Source organism: Lissotriton vulgaris, chromosome 1_1, assembly GCF_964263255.1.
Source record: "Lissotriton vulgaris chromosome 1_1, aLisVul1.2, whole genome shotgun sequence".
Lineage (NCBI taxonomy): Eukaryota > Metazoa > Chordata > Amphibia > Caudata > Salamandridae > Lissotriton > Lissotriton vulgaris.
In genome coordinates this window covers 2,103,070,102-2,103,093,852 of record NC_141685.1, presented here as the reverse complement: position 1 = coordinate 2,103,093,852, position 23,751 = coordinate 2,103,070,102, and the positions used below count along the sequence as shown (strand labels likewise).

At 47.5% G+C, this 23,751-nt stretch overlaps 1 protein-coding gene across 1 annotated transcript in view; it reads right to left on the bottom strand.

Annotated features, from left to right (window-relative positions):
• Positions 1-238: 238 nt before the first annotated feature.
• The window catches only part of RMND1 (required for meiotic nuclear division 1 homolog), a 372,302-nt gene continuing 348,789 nt past the window's right edge, over positions 239-23,751 (bottom strand). Inside the window, exons 11-12 of the mRNA XM_086921342.1 lie at positions 11,994-12,110; positions 239-567 (exon numbers count right to left, since the gene is read on the bottom strand). Of these exons, the coding sequence (XP_086777468.1) occupies positions 535-567; positions 11,994-12,110 (150 nt within the window). The 3' untranslated portion in view covers positions 239-534. The remainder of the gene's footprint in view (positions 568-11,993; positions 12,111-23,751) is intronic.

Genomic DNA, 23,751 nt, shown 5'->3' with positions numbered 1-23,751 from the left:
TGTTGCTCTGGTCAGCTATACATTCTTCTCAATTACTTAATAAGGAGCGATGCAATGATGACTGATCACTGTTGTATACGTTACCAAGAGCTCTTTTAGCTAAATAATCTTACTTAGTCCATGACGATTTGCTAGATTACTTAAGAACCTAAAGCTATTCAATTTCACTTCAAATTATGTAATATATTACATGGTTTACCAAGTTTACTTTGAAATTTAAACCCAGGACAATAGGACATTTGATTGACAATATCTTTAATCTACAGTGGTAAATCATCACAATCAAAATGACAGCAAACAGAATTGAAAAACTGTTTAGTCCAATCTTTATGACATAAGCATATACACATACATAATTTTGGATTTAAATAACTACTATTTCACAGCTTCTTCAACATTCCAACGAATTTCAAGTACAATGTCTATGTTGTGCACGAAAAAAATATTTTTAATGATGATTGCGACTTTAAGCTCCACCTTTAGCAGACCATGTGTATTCGGAAAACATCTCTTCACAATGTCTCTTTTTAAGGGTCAAAAAAGGACGCTAGCAAGCTCGAACATAACCTGTGGGATATAAAGAACACAATAATTATATCGATTATTTTGATGTTTCAACAACAGTGCTACCTGTTAACACTCTGGTTCTATGGCAAGGTGATGCAGTTTTGCAGGTGGTTATGTAACAAGTAGAGCAACCCAGAATTAGGCTAAGTGGCCTAAGATCATGCCATACAGAGGCTGACGGGTGGTCTTAATTATTCTTAACAGTGACAATCAGCAGGCAGCAAATCTTATTGCTAAATACTGGTCAATAGGACAGTCATAAAATGTAAAGTGGAAGGCAGGAGCTCTCATCTCCAGCCCACTTACTATTCAATATCACCTTAGCCTCCTTGAGTGTTGTACAGTTCGCAGTTTTCAGAGACAAATGTCAAAGGCTCATTAAGGGTTTGGGGAAATGACCGCGCCCTAAATCAGCAGATCTCTTGTACCGCACAACCATAGTTCCCCTGCCTTTACTTAGAGGTGGGGAACCACCATGTGTTCTATGGTAGAAGCACAGCTGGCTCCACCATCACTAATCTTTAGCAGGTAGGCCTTCTGTCACGGGGCAGTCGACTAATGATAACGCCCACCCAATTTAGTACAGGCCTTCTGATGCTCTTTTTGCTTGCCTGGGACTGCCAAGTTATGCATGGTTGCCCTGGGCAGGAAAAGCATGCATATCCTAGACAGTGGGCAGAAAGCCCACAAGACACCAGGGTATATTTTTATTATGGCGGTGGCATGCCCACACATCGGGCCTAGCCTCCACCTCTAGTATGACCCATAGTCTTTCTTCCCCCTGGGGACAAAAGCATCCCCATATTTATGGCAAGAAAGGAAATTTCAATTTTTTTATTTTATCTTTACATACGGGTCGGAGAGTTGGGCTAGGTACCAATATCGTCTTACTTCTAGGGTGAATGGATGCACTTTTCGGGACTAGGCATTTCTGAAAACTAAACACCTGGGGCATTCCAAGATGGTGTGTTGTTTAGATGTCATGTTTTTTTAATTTACACATAATAGACTGCAGATCGAAAACTTTGACTAAAATTGCACATTTTCCTTCCAGTTCTGTGGTGCAAACTTCCGGACACCTCATGGATCCACACAATTCTTACTACCATGCCTCTCCCCAATTGCCCCGATTAGAATGTTACCCCACTCATATGGCTGGGCCTAGCATTCAAGATATAAAATGCCCCACAACTCTATGTGGAGAAATCACCAGTAGGGGTAGATCTAATGTTTGGACCTGCCGGGGTTGGCAGCCCCACAGGAAATCCTACCAAACACAAATATTTCCGGAAGATATTCATCTGGGGGAGTCTAGGGTGGTGTACCTCATGGGGATCCCACAACATTTTCTTACCCACAATGTTGTGCAAATCTCGGTCTTTTAATAATTTCCTTGAATTTCTGTCATGTAAACTTCCGGAAAGCTCAAGGATCCACAACATTCTTCCCACCCAGCATTCCCCCACTTGTGCTGATAAAAATGATACCCCCCCCTTGTGTGACTAGGCCTAGTGCCCCCAACAGGCACAAATCAAACCGATCAATGAGAGTTGCTCCACGATACTCCAATTATCCTTAGTTTAATATGTGCCTGTTGTGTGCACTAGGCCCAGCCACACAAGTGAGGCAGCATTTTATCGAGATAAGTGGGTGGATGCTGGGTGGCAGGAATGTTATGGATTCCTGCTGATTCTGGAAGTTTACGCCACATAAATGCAAGGAAAATGTGCAATTCTAGGCAAAGTGTGAGGTTTGCCGGGCATTGTGGGTAAGAAAACGTTGTGAGATCCAAGCGAGGCATACCACTCTTGACTCTCCTGGGTTTGTAATTTTCAGAAATGTTTGGGTTTGGTAGGCTTCCCGGGGTGCCCGGTGACTTCAGGCCAAATAAAAGCAACTACCCACCTTGCCAAATCAGCTCATTTTTGTAATAGGAAATAATCATGTCTCCACATTGTATTTTGGGTTTCTACGGTTGTGAGCACTAGGGATACCCACACATGTGATGTATCATATTTATCAGGAGACTTGGGGGAATGATAGGTGCTAGGGAATTTGTGACTCCCTGCTAATTCAAGAATATTCCACCACAGAAATGTGATGAAAATGTGTTTTTTTGTCAAAGTTTGAGGTGCACAGGGACTTCTTGGTAAGAAAACCTCTAAAGTGCTACTCAACTCATCCCACCTTGGATTCGCCCAGGTGTTTTACAAATTTGACAGTTTTGCTAGGTTTCCCTAGGTGAGCCGGCTGAGCTAGGGCCAAAAATTCACAGCTATTCACATTGCCCAAAAATGTTCTATTTTCAGTCAAAAAATGTGATGTACACAGGTTGTGTTTTAGGGCCTTTCCTGTTGCAGGAACTAGCCCTATCCACACAAGTGAGAAACCACATTTATTGGTACACTTAGTAGAATGCTGGGTGGTAGGAAATGTGTGGCTCCCCACAGATTCCAAATGTTTTTCTTACAGAAATGTTAGGAAAATGTATATATTTTGTCAAACTTTGAGGTTTGCAAGGGCTTCTGGGTAGGAAAACATGATGGGAACCACACAAATCACCCTACCCTGGATTCCGCTAGGTGTTTAGTTTTCAGAAATGTGCAGGTTTGCTAGGCTTCCTTAGGACCACTGAATTGCCTCTAGTGCTGTCGACCTCCAATGGCATGCGTATAAAATTCATCCTGCCTTTAATAAGAATGGTCAGTGTATGTCTGGGATAAAGTAAAATCATATATTCCAAACGGGTCCCTTTTAACCCTTCTGCTGTCCCCCTACCGTGCTAAGCCCTTTGTGGGGATATGGGTAGTTAGCGTTTAGGCCTCCATAACTTTTTTCCACATAAGGTATCAATGCCAAATTAGCGTCCTTTTTTCCGAACATCCTGAGGATGACAAAGGTACGTATGGTTTGTGGATTGTTCTGGTGGAGACTGAGAAAATAGCCAAAATATAGCAAACTTTTGTTTTGGGGGGGGGGGGGAAATAGGAAAAAAGTGCTCCCCAAAAAATATTTGTTTTCCCCACCAAAAAATATCACCAATGAAAGGTTTGCTTTTCTAAGTGGAGAGGTGTGGTGCAGCGGCCAGGGCAGATGACTTCGGACCACAGGGTTCACGGTTCGAGCTCTGGCGGCAGCTCAGCTCAGCACCATGTGACTCTGGGCAATAGCTCACTTAATTTCCACGATGGCTCCCAGCGCCTTGAGATCCGTAAGGGTAAGTAGTTCACGCTTTATAAATATGGATTTACATTTACAAAGTCACAATTTTTCCCAACTTCCAGGAACATGCAGAGCTGAAACCCCCCCATTTTTTTACCACCTTTTTGGCATTTTGAAAGAGCTAACCCATTTTTCCTAATTTTTATGATTCAACCTACTTTTAGTTTGTGATGGAAACCAGTGTGAATCACATGGGTAAACTGGGAAAGCTACAGAATTCTGAAAAGTAGACTAAATTCAGAAAGGGGTGTTTGTTTAGATCCCTCCAGCTTTTCCCAAAGAAACTACTGTTGAAATGAAAAAATTGAGCTGGGGGAAAAAGCAGGCCGCCTGCTAGCGGCACATCTGAGACAACGGGAGGCTGCAGTGGCCAGCCCCACTATCCGATCTGTGGCAGGGGAAATCCTCACTCGACCCCAGGGCATCGTCAATGAATTTGCGTCGTTTAACAAACCCTTTTAAGCCCTGGAAGTGCCAGCCAGCACTGAACTGGTATCATGTTCCACGAGAGAGTTGACCTCCCACGCTTGACGGACAAGGGCAGGGAGCTCTTAGCAGGGGACATCAGCAAGTAGGAGATCGCAGCGGCCATCTCTAAGCTGCCCTACCACAAGGCCCCAGGCGAGGATGGATTCCCTGTGGAATTCTATAAATGGTCGGGGGAGGAAGCAATCTATTTCCTACATGCCGCCTTACAAGAGGTGGAACGGATAGCCTCCCTAGGACCTCTCTCTGACAGAGGGGTGATCGTGGTCCTGTTCAAACCGGGGAGAGACCCGTTAGAGTGCGGCAGATATCACCCTATCTCCCTGCTAAATGGAGATATTAAAATCCTTGCCAGCATCTTGACAGTGCGCCAGAGTAAGGTCATACCTTCTCTCATTTACCATAGACAGGTCGGCTTTATCCGGGGGCGATCCTCCAGGAATAACCTCTGCACTCTGGTTGCCCGCTCTCCCCCCTCTGGTTTCTTCTGGCCAAGGGGCCCTTAGCCTCTGTCATTCGCCGCTCAAAGAGGGAATACACAACGCAGGAGGCCTTTAAAAAGTGTATCTATATGCAGATGACATTCTACTTATCCTCAAGGATCTCCCACACTCTTTACTGGCATTACTAGAAATCATCGACGACTTAGCTGCCCTATACGGATACAAGTTGAACTGGGACAAAAGCAAAGCCCTCAGGCTCGCCTTAGGCACCACAAAGACTGCAATCCATGGCTATCCCTTCCAATGGAAAACCTCACTGCTCAAACACCTGGTGGTCTTAGTTAATAGAGGCCTGGAAGCAATAGTCATGGATAACCTGACACCCTGGATTGAGCAGATGAAATTGGACAAATGGGTCCTTCTGGGATTTTCCACGTGGGGTAGAGTGCAGGAGGTAGGAAAGGTCACACTGCTGCGCTTTACATACACACTGGGAATGCTACCAGTCATAGTACCTCTAACTACTCTACGCCTCATTGACATCCGGATACCGGCCATCGTCTGGGGCTGCAGTTGCCCCCACTAAGTTGCACCCAAACTTGAGGCTTGCTGCTCCTGTGGAGGTCTGGGCCTCCTGTCTGTAGAGCACTACTCTTTAGCGCTTCATTTCTATCAGCTCGCTTACCTGCTCCCAGGCACACTGGACCCCCGCAGAGGGGTAACAGAATGCTCGCTCCTCGCCTGCAGCAACGGTCTTGGCCCCCTTTACGGAGACCATACCCCACCAACTACCTCTTCTGCATGCGCCGATACCGGCCACTCAAAGCATGGCACCATGTGCACTGCCTATTAGGCGTGGACCACCAGCTACACATCAAGACACCGATATGGGGCATTGACAGCATCTGTACAAACGACCAGACACTCCTTTGGCCCCGATTGAAAGAAAAAAGACATACGGACCTTGGACCAAGAGTTACTGGGCGGCGACTTGAAAGCTTTCATCCACCTACAGGAGGAATTTGGATTACACCCGTGCAGCAATGCCTGCGGCGATGTCTTGCTCCTCGCCCTTAGGCCCTGCAGTCTTCACCGATAGTGGAATATCTGTCCGTGTGGGGCCGGCACAAGGAAGTGATGTCGGGACTCAACAGCACACACACAAATTACCTCTTCTCCCAACCCCTCCTGCACGAACGGCCTCTGCAAGGGCTGCCTACAGTTCACTGTCGAAGAAGAGGACTGGTGGAGGTTATGGAGGCCCTAGATAGGGGAACCTGGGAAGCCCGGCTGAAATTCTGCCTTTTTAAGATTCTCTGTGAGTGGTACTGGACCCCAGCAAAGCTACAGAGAGCCGACCACCTGGCCCACTCAAGGTGTTGGAGAGGTCTGGACACCTGCTGCGACTTCCCCCACATTCAGTGCGACTGCCCCTCTATTTAGCCCTTCTGGTCCTACAGTGGGGACACCATGGGAGTTTCCATGCCTCTACGCCTCCTCCCCGTTAACCTTCTGCACGACACCAGAGACTCCCCGAACATCTCTCACCCACAACGTCGCCTCCTACACACGGCGCTATCCACAGCCAAGATATGCATCCTCCGGCAATGGAGGTCGCCCACACCTCCTCACAAGAGGATTGGATTGTGGCAACGGAAAGAAGCACTTCCAATCACATTTAGCTGCATTTCATAGTCACTTTAAAGCTTCTGTAACACACCTAAATAGTTAACCTGCACTCCCATGATGACATGGCTTATGTGTTTTGGAGGTGCTTTCTAAGGACATAACAAGCTCTCACATCACATACAAATAGCAAACTGTATCACTTTCGGTCAGTTGGACATTAAACCACTCATTTTGGATATTTATTCACATCTTGCACAGACTCCCATAAATGCTTTATTGCAGCTGCACAGCTCCGAAATTATCAAACTTAAGTGAGACTACAGCATTTTATAAACATTCTTCATTCTAGAACGCCCGCCAACCGCGCAGCCCACAAAGACGCCATCCGCAACCATCACCACCTCATCAGGACCACCAAAAGAGCCTCATTCACAGACCACCTCGACAACAACGCCCACAACAACAAAGAGCTCTTCAACATCGTGAAAGAACTCTCCAATCCCAACTCCTGCTCCAACGACATCCCGCCTTCACAAGCCCTGTGCGACACCCTCGCTGTCCTTTTTCACCGCAAGATCACCGACATCTACGACCGCTTCAACCCCCGGCTGAACCCTACGGACCCCGCCACGACGAACACTCCGATCCCCACCCACCACGACCTCCTAACCACCTGGACCGACGTCCGCACCGAATCATAATCAAGACCATGAACACCATCCACTCAGGTTCCCCGTCTGATCCTATTACCCACCACATCGCCAACAAGGCGGACAGCCTCATCGCACCCCACCTGCGTAACATCATCAACCTCTCCTTCGAAACCGCCACCTTCCCTGAGAGCTGGAAGCACGCCGAGATCAACGCCCTGCAAAAAAAACCTAAGGCGGACCCGAGCGACCTCAAGAACCTCCGGCCCATCTCCCTGCTTCCGTTCCCAGCGAAAGTCATCGAAAAGATCGTCAACTCCCAGCTCACCTGCTACCTAGAAGACAACAGCATCCTAGACCCCTCCCAGTCAGGCTTCCGCAGCAACCACAGCACTGAGACCGCCCTCATCAACGCCACAGACGACATCAGAATCCTACTTGACAACGGCGAGACGGCAGCCCTCATCCTCCTGGACCTCTCCGCCGCCTTCGACACAGTCTACCACCACACACTTCGCACACGCCTCTACGGCGCAGGGATCCGAGATAAGGCCCTGGACTGGACCTCCTCCTTCCTCACCGACAGTACCCAGAGAGTCCGCCTCCCCCCGTTCCATTCCGGAACCACCAAAACCATCTGCGGCGTCCCGCAGGAATCCTCCCTCAGCCCGACGCTTTTCAACGTCTACCTGGCTCCCCTCGCTCGCATCGCCAGACGACACAACCTCAACATAATCTCCTACGCCGACGACACACAACTGATCCTCTTCCTGTCATGATATGGATTTTGTTGCGTTTACTAATTTGGTTTCGTCCTGAAGGAGAGACGAACTACAACTACCAGAATGCTTGGCAGGGGGGGAGGCGTCAACATCTATTTAGTTCCCCGCCTGCCGAGGCGCTGGTTACGTGATTCTGTCACGACCGCGTATCCTCAGGATCAGGGAGATGCTATATAGGGATTTTTGGTGGGAAGGCTTGGTAAGGGATGTAAGGCTGTGGGTAAACCAGTGTGAAACCTGTGCGAGAGCTAAGAACATACAGGCTAAGCCAGCAGGGTTACTCATGCCATTACCAACCCCATCGAGGCCATGGCAGGTCATCAGTTTGGATTTTGTGTTGGGTTTGCCCATGGATAAAGGGAATGATGCCATCTTGGTCGTGGTGGATAGTTTCACCAAAATGGGACATTTCATCCCTTGCAGAAACCTCCCCTCAGCTTCCCAAACAGCCCAGTTGTTACTATCTCAGGTGGTTTGGCTTCACGGGGTTCCGCAAGTTATCATCTCGGACAGGGGCCCGCAGTTTGTGGCCAGGTTCTGGCGTACCTGGTGTAAAGCTTTGAATATCTCTGCGGCCTTGTCGACCAGTTTCCATCCGCAATCTGACGGTCAGACAGAGAGACTGAATCAGACTTTGAAAAAATATCTTCGCGGCTATGCGGATGAGGCTGCGGATTCTTGGGTTTCTCTGCTGTGGCTCGCGAAACTGTCGTATAATAATGCTTGGCACTGTTCCACTGGGGAGACACCATTTCGGGCGAATTCCGGATTCAATGCAAACATCCTACCTGTGACCATACCCTGCGATGTGGCCAATCATCCGACGGTGGCTGGCCAAGTGAAGGCACTTTTGAAAATCCATCGGAAGGTGCAGGCCTCTTTGGATAAGGCAAAGGTTTCATACAAGAAATGGGAAGACAAGCATCGGAGGGAAGGGCCAGAGTATAAGGTGGGGGACAGAGTGTGGCTCTCAACAAAAAATATCCGTTTCCGGAGCATTTTTCATCCCCGTTACATCGGGCCTTATACTGTGGTGAGACGGGTAAATCCGGTAGCATACAAACTTAAGCTTCCAGTTTCATTACGGATTCATCCTGTCTTTCACTGCAGTTTATTGAAACCAGCCTTTGCGGCTCGCAGGAAGGCTGTCCCTCCTGTTTTGCGTGATGGGAATCTGGAATATGAGGTGCGCAGGATTGTGGATTCCCGTTTCAGGCAGAAGAAGTTGTGGTTTCTAGTGTCCTGGAAGGGGTATGCTGCCGAGGATGATTCATGGGAACAGAGTTCCGAGGTTCATGCTCCTATTGCAATTTGCTGCTTTTTTGCCAGTCATCCGGGTAAGCCGGGGGCAAGAAGGCGCTGGTAAGGAGGGATATACTGTCATGATATGGATTTTGGTGCGTTTACTAATTTGGTTTCGTCCTGAAGTAGAGACGAACTACAACTACCAGAATGCTTGGCAGGGGTGGAGGCGTCAACATCTATTTAGTTCCCCGCCTGCCGAGGCGCTGGTTACGTGATTCTGTCACGACCGCGTATCCTCAGGATCAGGGCGATGCTATATAGGGTCTTTCTTTGCTTTTCTCGTTTCAGCCTCCCTTCCTGACCTTTCCCTCACCTGATTTCCTTATGCTCTGTGGTATTTGATATTCAGAGTGTAGGGCAGTCTGGAGGTGGACCCCTATATAGCATCGCCCTGATCCTGAGGATACGCGGTCGTGACAGACTGCTTTTTTGCCAGTCATCCGGGTAAGCCGGGGGCAAGAAGGCGCTGGTAAGGAGGGATATACTGTCATGATATGGATTTTGGTGCGTTTACTAATTTGGTTTCGTCCTGAAGGAGAGGCGAACTACAACTACCAGAATGCTTGGCAAGGGGGAGGCGTCAACGTCTATTTAGTTCCCCGCCTGCCGAGGCGCTGGTTACGTGATTCTGTCACGACCGCGTATCCTCAGGATCAGGGCGATGCTATATAGGGTCTTTCTTTGCTTTTCTCGTTTCAGCCTCCCTTCCCGTTCCAGTCCCTTCCGGCCCTTTCCCTCACCTGATTTCCTTATGCTCTGTGGTATTTGATATTCAGAGTGTAGGGCAGTCTGGAGGTGGACCCTATATAGCATCGCCCTGATCCTGAGGATACGCGGTCGTGACACTTCCTCACCCAGGACCCCCTTACCACCAAATCCAACCTGCACCAGGGCATGAAGGCTGTCGCCGACTGGATGGAGGCAAGCCGGCTCAAGCTGAACACAGACAAGACGGAGATGCTCATTCTTGGTCCCAACCCATCAGCCTGGGAGGACTCCTGGAGGCCTGCATCACTGGGAACCCCCCCGGCACCTACCAACCACGCACGCAACCTAGGGGTCATCCTTGACTCCAAGCTCAGCATGACCAACCAAGTCAACGCAGTCTCCTCCTCCTGCTTCCACACCCTCCGTATGCTCTGCAAGATCTACAGATGGATCCCTGCGGACACACGGAAAACTGTCACCCACGCCCTCGTCAGCAGCCGGCTCGCCTACGGAAATGCCCTCTATGCCAGAGCCCCATCCAAACTCATCAACAGACTCCAAAGAATCTAGAACACCTCAGCACGCCTGATCATAGACGTCCCACGTCGAGACCACATCACCCGGCACCTGAGAGACCTGCCCTGGCTCCCCGTCGACAAAAGAATCACATTCAAACTCATGATCCAGGCACACAAAGCACTCCACATGAGCGGCCCAGCCTACCTCAACAGCAGACTCTCCTTCCACGTGCCCAACAGGAATCTCCGCTCCGCCGACCTGTCCCTGGCCTCCATCCCACGCATCCACAGAACCACCGCCGGGGGCCGACCATTCTCCTATCGCACCGCCAAGACCTGAAACGCCTTCCCCCTCCACCTACGACAGACCGCAGACATCCCGGCCTTCAGAAGACTGCTCAAGACCTGGCTCTTCGACCACTAGCAGCGGTCCCCCCCCCCCTCCTCCCCCCCCTACCCCCAGCGCCTTGAGACCCTGGCGGGTAAGTAGTGCGTTTTATAAATTCCCTGATTGATTGATTGATGTCCAAATTAGCTGAGCAAAAATGGTTCCATGTTTTTTCTCACGCTTTGTCGAACATTTTAGAGTCACGGCTAAACAGGAGAATCGTTTCAGTATGGCTCAATATCTTGAGTTAAAAACTGACCCTCAATAAACAGCACTCTCCTGGCCAACACCTCCATGGCATTTGTGAGGCAGACAAACACTCACGTGCATGCACTGATCACAGAAAAACACGGTTGCGCCCGAGCAGTATCTCCGAGCAGAAACAGAGTCCTGAACGACCAGCAGAGTCAGCCCATAACAGTGTCATGGTTGGCATTCATAGGACCTACGATTGTAATGACTGGGCAACTGAAGTAAGGCATTTGTACACTGATGAAGAAAAAGTTATATTTTTTCAGAAACTGATTTTCATCTAGGAAACTGAGTTTCTTTGCCCAAATTAAAAACTGTTCTTTCGTAGAAAAGTGTGTATTTTCAGAAACTGATAGTATGATGATGACAAAAAGTTGCATTTCCAAAACACATTTAAAGCTGCTGGTTGCTTGAAATGTTTGGGTGTTCACTACTTATAATCCTGTTCAGGGTGGCCATTTTTGGAATGCTAACAGATGTGGTCACTATTTGACATGGATAAAGTTTACTATTAGCTTGAGGGGACAGGGGAGAATTTTCTTTAAAAGAAGTAGCTCTCTCTAGAGCAGGAAAGCATGTACAAAGGATACTGAAAGTTACCTCAGTGAAATTATTAGGACATTTGTTTTTGAAGTCTTCCTCGATATGGGCTCAGAACTGTTTGGTGACTTGCAATATCTTTAAAATGTGCAGCATTGAATACACTGGGCATAAACATATGATGAAACGAAGTGGCATCCGGCACACGGAAGAGAGCTGTGACAACATACAAAGCACATTTGAAAACAAGGCCTAGAAGTAAATTACGCTGACCAACAGCAACGAAGCAAAATCAGGGTGTGACGAAAGCAAATCATGGATTGAGGCTACATCGCATCAAAAACAAAGATTAGCAGTGACAAATCACACGTGTGGCAGGCTCAATGCTCATCTTATGTGAGATGCCAAGCTCACAGCCCATCAGAGGAAAGAGGCACTGATGAATGTATAAGAACCAGTGAAGGCAGAATATATACTACTGAAAGCCATGCGAGAGCACATACCTCAATCGTGATGAGAATGACGATCATCCACTCGAGGCGCAATGCATGTTTCTCATTCAGGTGATTACGCATCATGTCCGTCAACTCCATGCAGTGCTGAAGTTTTTCATTCATTACCTAGAACAGAAATGTTTGCAATAATAATATCCAATGCCATTCAAATCCTGGGTGTTTATTACACATCGAGTTGTAATTGCGAGGTGGGACTGGGCAGGGGAACATAGTTTCGTTGGTCTTCTTTTAGAAGTAGTAAATCTCTTCTGTATTTAACTTTGTTCACACAATAGTATTACTTGCCGAATGCAGTAAAAAAGGAAACCGAAAAAATGTGACACTGACACATGCAATCTACTTGGATTTACAATCCAACTTCAAGAAGGGAACATTTTCGCATGAACCATAAATCATTAATCTGATCACATTTATAGATTTATGCAACTAAGAAATCTGTGGGCAGCATAAGAACTGATCAGTCACTGTAGATTTTGAAAAATTAATACACTCACACCAGGTATATTATTGCCTGGGCCACTCCGCTGTGTGGTGTTTCTGCAATCTGCGTGCTGTACCAGATGTATTAATTCGGCACAGTGCTAAAATGCCATTTGCAATAGCAAGCACTTGCAGAAAATCCAACCTCATTCATATTCTAGAGGATGCTTATGATTTATACAGATTGCAGAGACGGGACCTGCAAGAACAATAGGGCTTCATCTCTGCGTCTCCATTGCAAAGGCTCTCATTTAAGTACAGATACATCTGCCGCTGTGGGAAAGGTTTACACTACTAAATGCTTGAACAAGAAAGCTTTTAAGTACTACTAATTTGTTCATGAACGATAGGCGGAGGAACATATATTTATACTAGTGAAGGTAAGCTAGAGCACGTCAAATGTATAGATGTGAAAAAACCCTAGCCTAAAGCTTAGCTGGCCAAGTGTTTGCCCCCAAGCATAGGCAGGAGCTCCTCTCCCCAGGCAATCCCCAGTTTCAGAGCCTAGGCCAATGAGAAACGAGAAAAAGGGAAAACCCCATATCCTGTGCTCAGGGTCGTATTGGGATTGAAAATCGACCCGGGCACATACCAAAAAAAATCGGCCCTCATTTGCCATTCCTCACATCACTGCTTCAGCGTAATTCAATTAAAAAGAAGGAGGCGGGCTTAAAAAAATGCACGCATTAGTTTACACTAGTGAAACACACCTGAAAACAAGTGAGGCCACTCCTACTGAGGCCCCCTGCTCCGCTCAGTATGTGCATACATTAAGGGGCCGGCCAGCGAGACAAAGGGAGTGATACCTCTGCCTGTTGCTAAACCAGGGGTGGGGACCGGCGGTGTTGGTGGCGAGGGAGGGTGGTAATGAGCGCCCATCTGCCTGCAGAAAGGCCACTCAGCCACCCACTGGGCCGCTGGCTGTATTCCGAAAATAGAGACACCCCGCCAAATCGGCCCCAGACTGCTAAAAAAAAAGCAGCCCACAGGAGGAACTCAGACACCGGCTCCTCGGGCATTGCCCGAGTGCCCGCGTTACCAATCCGAGGCTGGCTGTGCTACGTAACCCTATCAGTGCCGAATTTCTTTATTTTTTATTTATTTTGAAAGTTTTATATAGCGCCGACAAGATCTTTGCAGATATCAGAGCGCTTTACATAGAAGGGGTACATGAGGGAGCATAGTCAGACAGATAAATCAATAGATCTAACAGTACAAATAGGTGGCTGCAAAGCCAAACATGTGAGTAATAAGACAACTAATACAAATAAACAACATGTCAAACATGTAGTACAGATCTGTGCAGAGTATTAACAGAGATCGAGATAATAGTTCAAGTGTATTTAGCCATGAGGATAGCTTTTACTTCATTTTTAAAGAGTGTAGGGGTATGGTTTCCAACCATAAAGTGCATTGTGTGCTGTTAGCCGAGATGAAATCCAAGACTGGGCTTGGCTTTTCGTCACTCTAGTTTCTGACACTTTACCCGATTAGAGTCCCCAGAGAAGCCATTGTTCTTCCCATGTTATACTAGGACCAGTTGACTCACTCAATATCTGCTGCTGGAATGTGACAGGTCTACGCCAGAAACCTGACTAAGAAGATTATTGTGCATCTCTGCATACATTCTATTTCATTTAATTATTCTGAAAGAAACCTAGTTAATAACATCAACTCCTCTGACAACCTCAAAAGGGCATTCCAAGGGTGGACTAACAATGTATGTCAACACTAAGGTCTTGTTTCATGCCAAAGTCCCAGACACAGGTGAACCCCATCTCCAAGCTGTGAAGATTGTCCGATGGTCCAAGAACCATAGGCTTCCCTTTGATTATAGTAAATGTCTATGTTTACGCACGCCATGGGAAGAAGAAAGCATTAGATAAATGCATGGTAATGGGTCGGGTTTAAGAAAGTGTTACTTACATGCTTGATTGTTAGTAACAGGGAATTTGAATTCAAATGTCATACAAATGGAAACCAATGAGCACACGAACGCGCAAGATTATATCTCGAATCTCACTGCCAGGAACACATAGCAAAGGAGCAGAGACAAACTGGGAGAAATACCATCTCTGTATTACTGGCGGCCGGTCGGCGAGTTCTCAATGGACGCTTGGTGGTATATTCCCCCTGCGTGGACACAGACATCTGAAAAATCCGACTACTACTGATTATATGTTTGACAGTCTATTGCGGTTTAATCAGATAAACAACTTCCCTAATGAATGTACAACCTAGCACACCACCATACATATATCAACAAATTAATGTATCTCTTCACGTTGATAAGATGTGTTTTAATATTACAACAGATGTTCCAGCTCACGCCGACATGTGTTTCGTCACTCGGGCAGCTCACCCACGACTTCATCAGGGCTGTATAAGATAGAATCCAAATTGATTTCACCTCCAAGCTGGTTATAATTCCATCCCAGCCTGTTACGGGTAGGGAAGATTGGTACACTGAGCCTCAGTCGTGACCTCTTCTCTTGGTAAGTTTTTCTCTCCAATATCCTATGTTCAGTAAAATAACGTATCTATATATTATGCGTCCATCCTTATCATTGTGAGTCTATGCTTTAGTACGCTTTCACATTCGTAATTCCAATCCCCAGTAGCACTGTATATCCCGCTATCTGAGTTCAGCTACCTCCAAGTCGACACCCCAATCCGGCGTCTTCCCTAATAACCATTGTCCTGAGAGTAATCAATATCGTCAGATCATAAACCTTGCTGTTAGTCTCACCCCACATCAAAATAGCAATATTTTGTACACAGATGAGCACACAGAATCTAGAGACTCAAGTGGCGAGCTGAGCAAGTACCTGAAATGGAGTCAAAATATGCAAAGTTCAAAAGGAATTAAATCATAACATGGCAACAGTAATCCCAGCCCTATCTGAATGAATTTACAAGGAGGATTAACCTAGCACGCCCCAACAAAATAATATATGGACACCATCCTCTGGGTAAAAAGCCTTGTTCACCATGGTTCACACTTTTTCGCTGCGATTTACACCAGAACTCATGGTACCCCTTTCAATAGCAGTTTTACCTGAAGTATTGAAACAAGTACAGAATAAGTATGGGGGAACACCTGCCCTGGACTTGGGGCTGAAATTTTGCCACGGTATCAGCCATTATGTTAAGTAACATAAAGCGGGAAGCAGCAGCATTGGCTTTACACCAACGTCTGAGGGGGGTTCACTCATTCACAACAGGAGGAGGAATTGCAAAAACGTATTGAAGAATCCTATGCAGCGCTAGGCAGAGATAATCTGGGAGCCCGACTTACGAAAGCACAGGTAAAGAGTAATTCTGAAAAGGATAACTCTAAGCAAGCACCCGATTCTTCTAAGAAGAAATGGGACAAGAAACAAAAACAATATAGTCACTGGGTGGGTCTCCTCAACAGGAAACCACTGAAAAGAAGTAACATTTTAGAAACTGTGATAATATTAGAAAGCCTGACAGGTATCAGGATACCAACACAAGTTCCTTTCAGGATTCATCCGACACACATTCGGAGAGTAGTGGAATGTCAGAGCACAGATCAGAAGAGCATGAAGCCGAAAAGAGAAACACATCGCACTTCGGACTATATCCTTAAAAAAGAAGGCAAACATTAAACTCCTAAACCTCAATTCAAAAAGAAGAAGGAAACTAGGATTAAAAAAAGACATGCCGCGGCTACTGAGGACTCTGCTTCTGAATGGGGAATGGGCAGTGACAATGCTGGACAGCATGGCAAAAGTCATGATAGATCGCCAGAACCTGATGGATTATCTGGTGGTAGTGGCGCTGAATGAGCATATCACGATGGAAACACCTGATACAAGGGTAAGTGTCCCAAATTGTTTATACGAAATGAAGCTCCAAATTGAGGGGGACATAGCCAGGAACAAAGCTCTCGTTTTGGAGATATTCTTTTGACTGAAAAAGGATTGGCCATCTGAGTTGGTAATGGAGTTCCGAATTAGAGGTGGGTGTTGGGTGGGGTGGGGGGGGGGGGGGGGGGGGGAAATGGGGCGGGGGAGATCATTTTACCTGCTTTCTTTGACCTCATTCCAGAATCAATTAAACATTCATATGCCAAGAAGTGGGTGTTAGCGCTTGCTCCTGCACTATACCGCAATCATGGTGGGTAGGATGATGAGTCTCCTCATCTCGAAATCCCATTAAAATCAGTTCCTCAACCCCAGAGACAGTACACAATAAAGCATAAGGCTAAAAAACAAGTTAGGGACTTCCTTGAACAACTTGAATACCAAGGTTTAATAGTAAATCGCACCTCATCAATCCTTTGTTTCCTGTAACGAAACCATACAAATCATACTGTCTAGTATTAGACTACTGGCATTTAAACACATCTACTAGCGCATGCGAAGTACAAAAAGCACACCCTGCCGCACTAACAAATAACATTGAGCGGAAGAAATACAAAACACTAGATATCTCAAATTGCTTCTTCTCCCAGAATATAGTGCCTGAAAGCCGATGTTTGACAGCATTTTCGGTGCTATGGTGACAAAGGCAATTATGCAGTTTACCTCAGGTGTAAAAGAATAGCCATGGGCTGTTTTCAGCCAGAGTGACAGTTACTTCAAAATTTTGATGAGGAGGCATTGTCCTATGTAGATATTTATTGGACAGATGATGAATTAATGGAACACTTGGAAAGAGTACACTGCATAATTCTTGGGTTTTCTCACTTGGGGAATAAATTAATTTTCAAAAAATCCAAAAATTGCCCATCTCAATGTCTTGTTTTTGGGATATGAGTTGTCAAGTGAAGGCAAAAGCCTGCTGAGACATTAAAAAAAAAATGTGCACTGCTCCAACCCCCAATGACTCTGAAAAGACTACAATCCATTTTAGGATTTTTAAATGTTGGCAGAACATACATTTTGGATTACGCAGAATGAGGAAACCTTTCTTCGATTTATTCAGACCTGATTTATCAACTATTGGACACAGGAACATGGGAACATACAAACATTTTACGTTCCGTACGAGCTGGCATGATAGCTTACAAACATTTACAAATACACATGTAAACACAACTAACCTGGTGATCCGCATAGTAGCTGGACCAACCGGATACACCTATATCAAAGGTGATACAGTAAGTACCCATTGCATACAAATCACATGTGTACAAAACACAGAAATGCGAGGATACAATTCTTACCACTGTACAGACTGCTGTAGTTAGAGAGCGTTAATAAGAATGGGGTAGCCCTGTATCCCTCAGAACCTGGGAGTTTAACCAAAATACTACAATTGGTTCTGTCAGATTGAACAATTTCTTAGCATGCCATATTTGATATGGCCAAAAGAAACACACCAAAAACGTTATTTAAGTGATTTGAACAGTTAGACTCTTATTTCAGTTTGTATATATGGCTGTGAGAAGAACATTAAACGAATTGTTCTGACAAATATGTGACATGTTTGTGAATATGTGAATGGAGTGAATAACGGGACAATGTGATATTGTGCATGAAAGGATTGTATACAACAGGGGAGACTGTACAACAGTAAAATCAGTAACTCAATTAACACCTGTCCTTCTATAATTTGTTTTCCATGTTTTCTCAAAACCCTGACACAAATCTTATATAAGCTTTGGGACGATGAAACCGTAGGACATGAGTGGGTGTGGAGCATCTGCGTTTAGACCCGGGAAGGTGCGTTAATTAGGCAAAAAGTCGTGGCGGACTTCTTCAGGACAGTAGGATGGAGAGGGACAGGAAGATACTGTAGTATACAAGTTGTAGATCTGGTTCAGCGAAAGGCGTCATACACTGGAGACTTTTGTAGACACAAGGTGCTTGAGTTAGAAGCAAGCCTCTGATTTAGAGGGGATTCGGCAAGGAAACTTTAATGTTTGACAGAGTCCATCGTCCAGGATAAACAGGCCTATTTGTCACACAAAGCTTATTTCAAAAAGCTATAATACAGTGATAAGAGACCATTTAGGCATGCGAATACGGGAGGCAAATAACTCCTCGAAGGAGCTCTTTAAGATATTTAAGGGGTTTACAAACCCTCAATTCCAATCACACAAATACTATGTGATGGGGGCGTGGCTTCGGCGCGTAGCGGAATGGCTGACTGTTAGGGGAGCTCCGCGCGCCGGAACCTTATACTGGACAAATACCATCCTTTTGGGATCTGCTATGCTCGAAAAAAAAAAACCCCAGAGGGTACTGAGAAGTCTGTGGCATGATTTGAAGCCGAGTGGTGGGCTTCTATCCTGCGCTCACTACCTGGACTGAGCTAGGCTGTGTGCAGCGGCGAGAGTGGAAAATGGCGCCGGCGTGACAAGCGGCCTGAGCACTTTCAGCTCGAGAAGCTTCCTCGTGCGTTTATTGCGAGTGGGCCGGCGTTGAGGGATTCAGCGATCCGTGCAAGTGGCCCCGAGGCTGGGACCGGCTGACTGTTGTGGTGCTGCGGCCCGACAAAGTGAGTGATTCCTGCTGCGGAGGTGGGCCTCGGACGGCATTGTGCGCGGCCCCCCCCTGGCTAGTGGACTACGGCCTGCGCCCTGCTACACAAGGCTGTCTGGACACTGCTGTCCCTGAAGCTGATCGGGACGCTGCCCCGCTGGGAGACACTGGTGTTCGCTGCTCGACAGCGTAGAGACGGGGCCTACACGGACGGCTCCGGTGGGGTGAGTGAGGCGCTGGGAGAGTCGGGCCTGGCTGGCCGGGCGGCGTGGGCCTTGCGGCGCGCGGCGACCTATGGTGAGGCGGCACCTTGTGGGGCCTACGCGGCGGGGTTACAGGGGGTCGCGACTGGAGCGGCACTGCTCACTGCTGCTGGTTAGGTGCTGGGCTGACTCTTGGAGCCTGGGGGGTGCTACCTGTCAGCCATCTTAGCACGCTATCGGACCGGAATACGGTCAGGAGAGGCTGCGGGGGCCTCGTGGTGGCGAGGGACGGTGAAAGTACCTGTGCTGGCCTGCAGGTACCTGCCCGAGTGCTGTGCCGCTGGGCAGAGAGTGAGAGGCTTCGATCGCAGGCGACTGGTCAACTTTGTGCACCTTGATCGGCTGTGGCCCAGGTGTGAGGAGCAGCAGTGCTGCGAGGTAGGAGGCTCAGACTGTGCCATAGGGGAACCTCGCCTGCTGGCGGGCTGAGCGACGTCGGTTTCTGGGGCCCTTCAGCTGGGCCCACGGGAGCGTGCTACACAATGGGGCAGCTGCAGGGATTGCAGTGTGGAGTGCCTACATTGCAGGTTGTTCTCCAGTTGGCTTGTTGGTACTACTGGGCTTCTTGACTACATAGCGGACAGCCATGGGCAAGTCGGAGCCTAGACAAGCTAAACTTCACTTTGAGAATAAAAGGCTGACGCGCATGACAGATGGCATGGGAGAACAAGGTAATTCGCGAGGTGCCTTGAGTCTCATGGAAGACGCAGAGGATGACACCATGTCGATACTCCAGGAGTTACGTGCGGGGATGAAATCCATAGACAGCAAAATCGACGCCTTAGCGACTGGATTAGATATAGTTAAAAAGAAAGTGGACAAGCATGAGCACCGCTTGGATGTTCTTGAGAATCGTGTATCTGATGGCCATGATGAACAGGCTACGGCACGCTCACAGATCCTGCAAATGGAAAAGATACTTGAGGTGATTAGCGCAAAGAATGAGGATTTAGAAGCGCGCTCCAGGCGTAATAACGTACGCATTATTGGTCTTTCGGAAACTAGGCCCATACCCAAAATGGAGCCCTTTATAGATGGCATGCTGCGTGAACTCTTCAGACCCGTTCTCTCTAATGTGATGATAGTGGAAAGGGCACATAGATCCTTGGGACCTAGACCTACACCAGGGGCGTCGTCGCGCCCGATTATTGCTCAACTATGCAGATAGAGACGCTATACTGAGAGAGGCAAGGGCAAAGGAGCCGGTGATGTACAAGGGAGATAAATTATCCTTTTTTCCAGATTACACGCTGGCTGTACAGTCAGCGAGAAAGGAGTTTGTGCCAGTAAAGAAGTTGTTGAGGGAGGCGGCTGTGCCTTACGCAATGCTATACCCGGCGATAATGAAGATAACTCACGAGGAACAGGCCCACTTCTTTACTGATGGGAAATCTGCGTTAAAGTTCACAAAACATATTTGCAAAGCAAAACCGCGACGGAAACAGGTGGATGATGAGCAGGCGGTGTCAGGACTTGATGATGCAGATTAATGATATGATAGCAAATGGCTACCTGTGTGCCTTTATCAAGTATGCCTGTTCTGGTCCAGTTTAGTCTAATGTGACACATGTCAGATGCAACGTTGGGGGGGAGCGGGGGTGGGGTTCCTTTTCTTACTTGATGCTTCTTTACGCAACCCTGGGGGGAGCTGCTGACTGTTATTTACTGCACTATGAGGTTGTGGCATGGCAGATGGGACACTTGGGTAGGTCCGGCGGCCGCACTTTGGTGCGTGTACACGTTGCTGAGCCTCTTCCCCAAGAGGGTATTCCCCACATGGCGGTTGATTTGAGGGTGGGTGGGGGGGACTGGACTCGACCTGATTTGGAGGTTGGAGTGGGAGTTGGGGGGGTGGTTGGGATTGGGAAGATTTTGGTTGTTCTGTGTTTTTTTTTTTATTGAACCTAGTCAACTGTGTAATCTACAATGTGATGCTCTCGTAGAGATTGTACTGTGTTACAGCAGTTTAAGCCGTGCCCTTCTGGGTCCTGTGCTGATAGCCATAGATAATTGGATTTATACTGTCTGATGGCGGATAAATGTGCAATGCTAACCTGGAATATTCGAGGCCTCAATTCTCCCAAAAAATTGAGGCAGGTGTTCCCATACTTAAATAGACATGAGATACAGAGAGCATTGTTGCAGGAAACGCATCTGACTAAGCTAGCTGAGTGTGGAGTAATGTGCAGATGGGCAGGCTTTCGATTGGCTGCTTCGTACTCTTCATACGCGAGAGGTGTGATGATCTTGGTTAAGAAAGGAATGGACTTTCAGGCGCTACACACATATACAGATGATGACTGGACATGTGTAATGGTGTGTGGGAAATTACGAGGCGTGCTGGTCATCATCATGAATATGTATGGGCCGAAAGTGGATGACCCCGGGTGTGTTGACCGCATTTGTGGGAAGTTGAGAGACTGGCCGAATGCCCCTATTCTCTGGGGAGAGGACTTAAACACTTATCTGAATGTGCAGCTAGATAAATCGAACCCCGTTTCGCATCGCACCCCTAGAGTTGCTGGGAGAGTGGTACGGGCTATGGAAGAATTTGGGTAGTGTGATGTCTGGAGAGGGCGACACCCGCAGAGGCGTGAGGGTACGCACGCGACACCTTTGCATGGAAGCTGGTCAAGGCTTGATTATTGGCTGATTGGTGAGGAGCTGATGGAATGGGTTAAGGATGTTGCGCCCCTTGCTCGCACATTGTCGGATCATAACCCGGTGAGACTAGTCCTGAGGAGTCCGAGGGTGCTGCACCGTCCCTTTACATGGAGGTTGCGGTCGGAAGCGCGTCTGGATCCCCTATATGAGAAGACGATATATGAGGCCATAGTTCAATATTTCGCGGTAAATAAAGGCACTGTTGAGCACGCTGCGACACTCTGGGAGGCCTTTAAGGTCACCATTAAGGGGGTGTGCATCGGGACGGCTGCGAGTATACTTAGAGATATACGAACACAGCTCCAAAACACTGAAAACGAACTGCGTGGCTTGGAAAGTGATTATGCGGTTAAGCCTGCGATGGCCAAGTTAGCTCGGATACAAGAACTGATTGGTGAGTATGACTCATTCGCTGAGGCGGAGATTAAGTATTTGTCCCGTAGACATACAGCCAGACAATACGGCGAGGCGGGCAGGCCGGGTCGTACTCTGGCATTTAAAATTAGGGAGCGTCTCGAGCAGCAGCGAGTGGATAGAATAGTGGATGATGCGGGAGTCGAGCATTATACTCCTGAAGCCATCATAGAACAGTTTCGTGTGTTTTATGTGGATTTGTATAGCTCAAGGGATATGACGTCAGAGACAGAATTTGACACATATTTGGAGGATATAGCCTGTGCTTGCTTGTCCGACGCGCAACGTAAATATCTCTGTCTGCCCATAGATGAGCAGGATATCAAACTGGCGATAGCGGCGATGCCTAATGGCAAAGCGCCTGGCCCGGATGGCCTAACGGTAGAATTTTATAAGAAATACGCTGATCTGCTTGCGCCGCATCTTTTGGGAGTATACGCGGAGGCGTATGATGCGGGGATGTAGCCCCTGTTGCTGAGAGAAGCATTGATCATTACTTTGCTCAAGAAAGACAAGCCGGCGGACTGATGTGAGACGCATCGCCCACTTTCTTTAATCAATATTGACGCCAAGATTCCGGCAAAGATCCTCGCCACCAGACTGCAGCCTCTGTTGCAGAGGCTGATACTGATGCTGTTCTCTATGTTGCATGTATTAGAACCCACTCTGGAAGCAGCGGCGTTGTTACTGGACGCCGCCAAGGCGTTCAATTCGGTGGAGTGGCACTATATGCACCGGGTTCTGCGGCGTATGGGGTTTCCCCTATTGATCATACAATGGATAACAGTACTCTACACGGCACCATCGGCGAGAATACGGGTAGGGGAACTGACGTCTGACTCCTTACAAATTGAGAGAGGCACCGGGCAGGGATGCCCTCTCTCGCCACTGCTGTTTGCGATCATATTGGAACATTTGGCCTGTGTCATCCGACAGCGCAATAGGGAGGCCGCACTTAATTTTAATTACCGGCCGGTATCAATATCGCTGTATGCTGACGATGTGGTACTTTTTGTACGTGAACCGTCCAGGTATCTGGCGCAGTTGCTACGGGAGTTTGTCCGATTCGGTCTTCTTTCCGGCCAACACATCAATTGGGATAAGTCGCTTATAATCCTATTCACATCCGGAACCCCTCAGCCAAGTCTGGAATACCCGCTCGTGTGGTCTGCGGACCCCGTTAAATATTTGGGTATTTGGGTGCACCGCGACCCAACTGTGGTGATCAGGGAGAACTATGGCAGGGTCTACTCGAAGCTGGAAAGTATGGTTGATAACTGGATTTTGCTACCGTTGTCTCTGGCGGACCGTATTGTCCTCATTAAAATGGTTGTATTACCTAGATTTCTCTATTTGTTTGTGAATGTGCCGATTATGCTCAACATGGAGTTTTTTAAGAATCTCCGTAGCCAGTTGATTCGGCTGGTGTGGGGTGGCAAAGCTGCGCGGATACAGTGGTCGACCCTTACC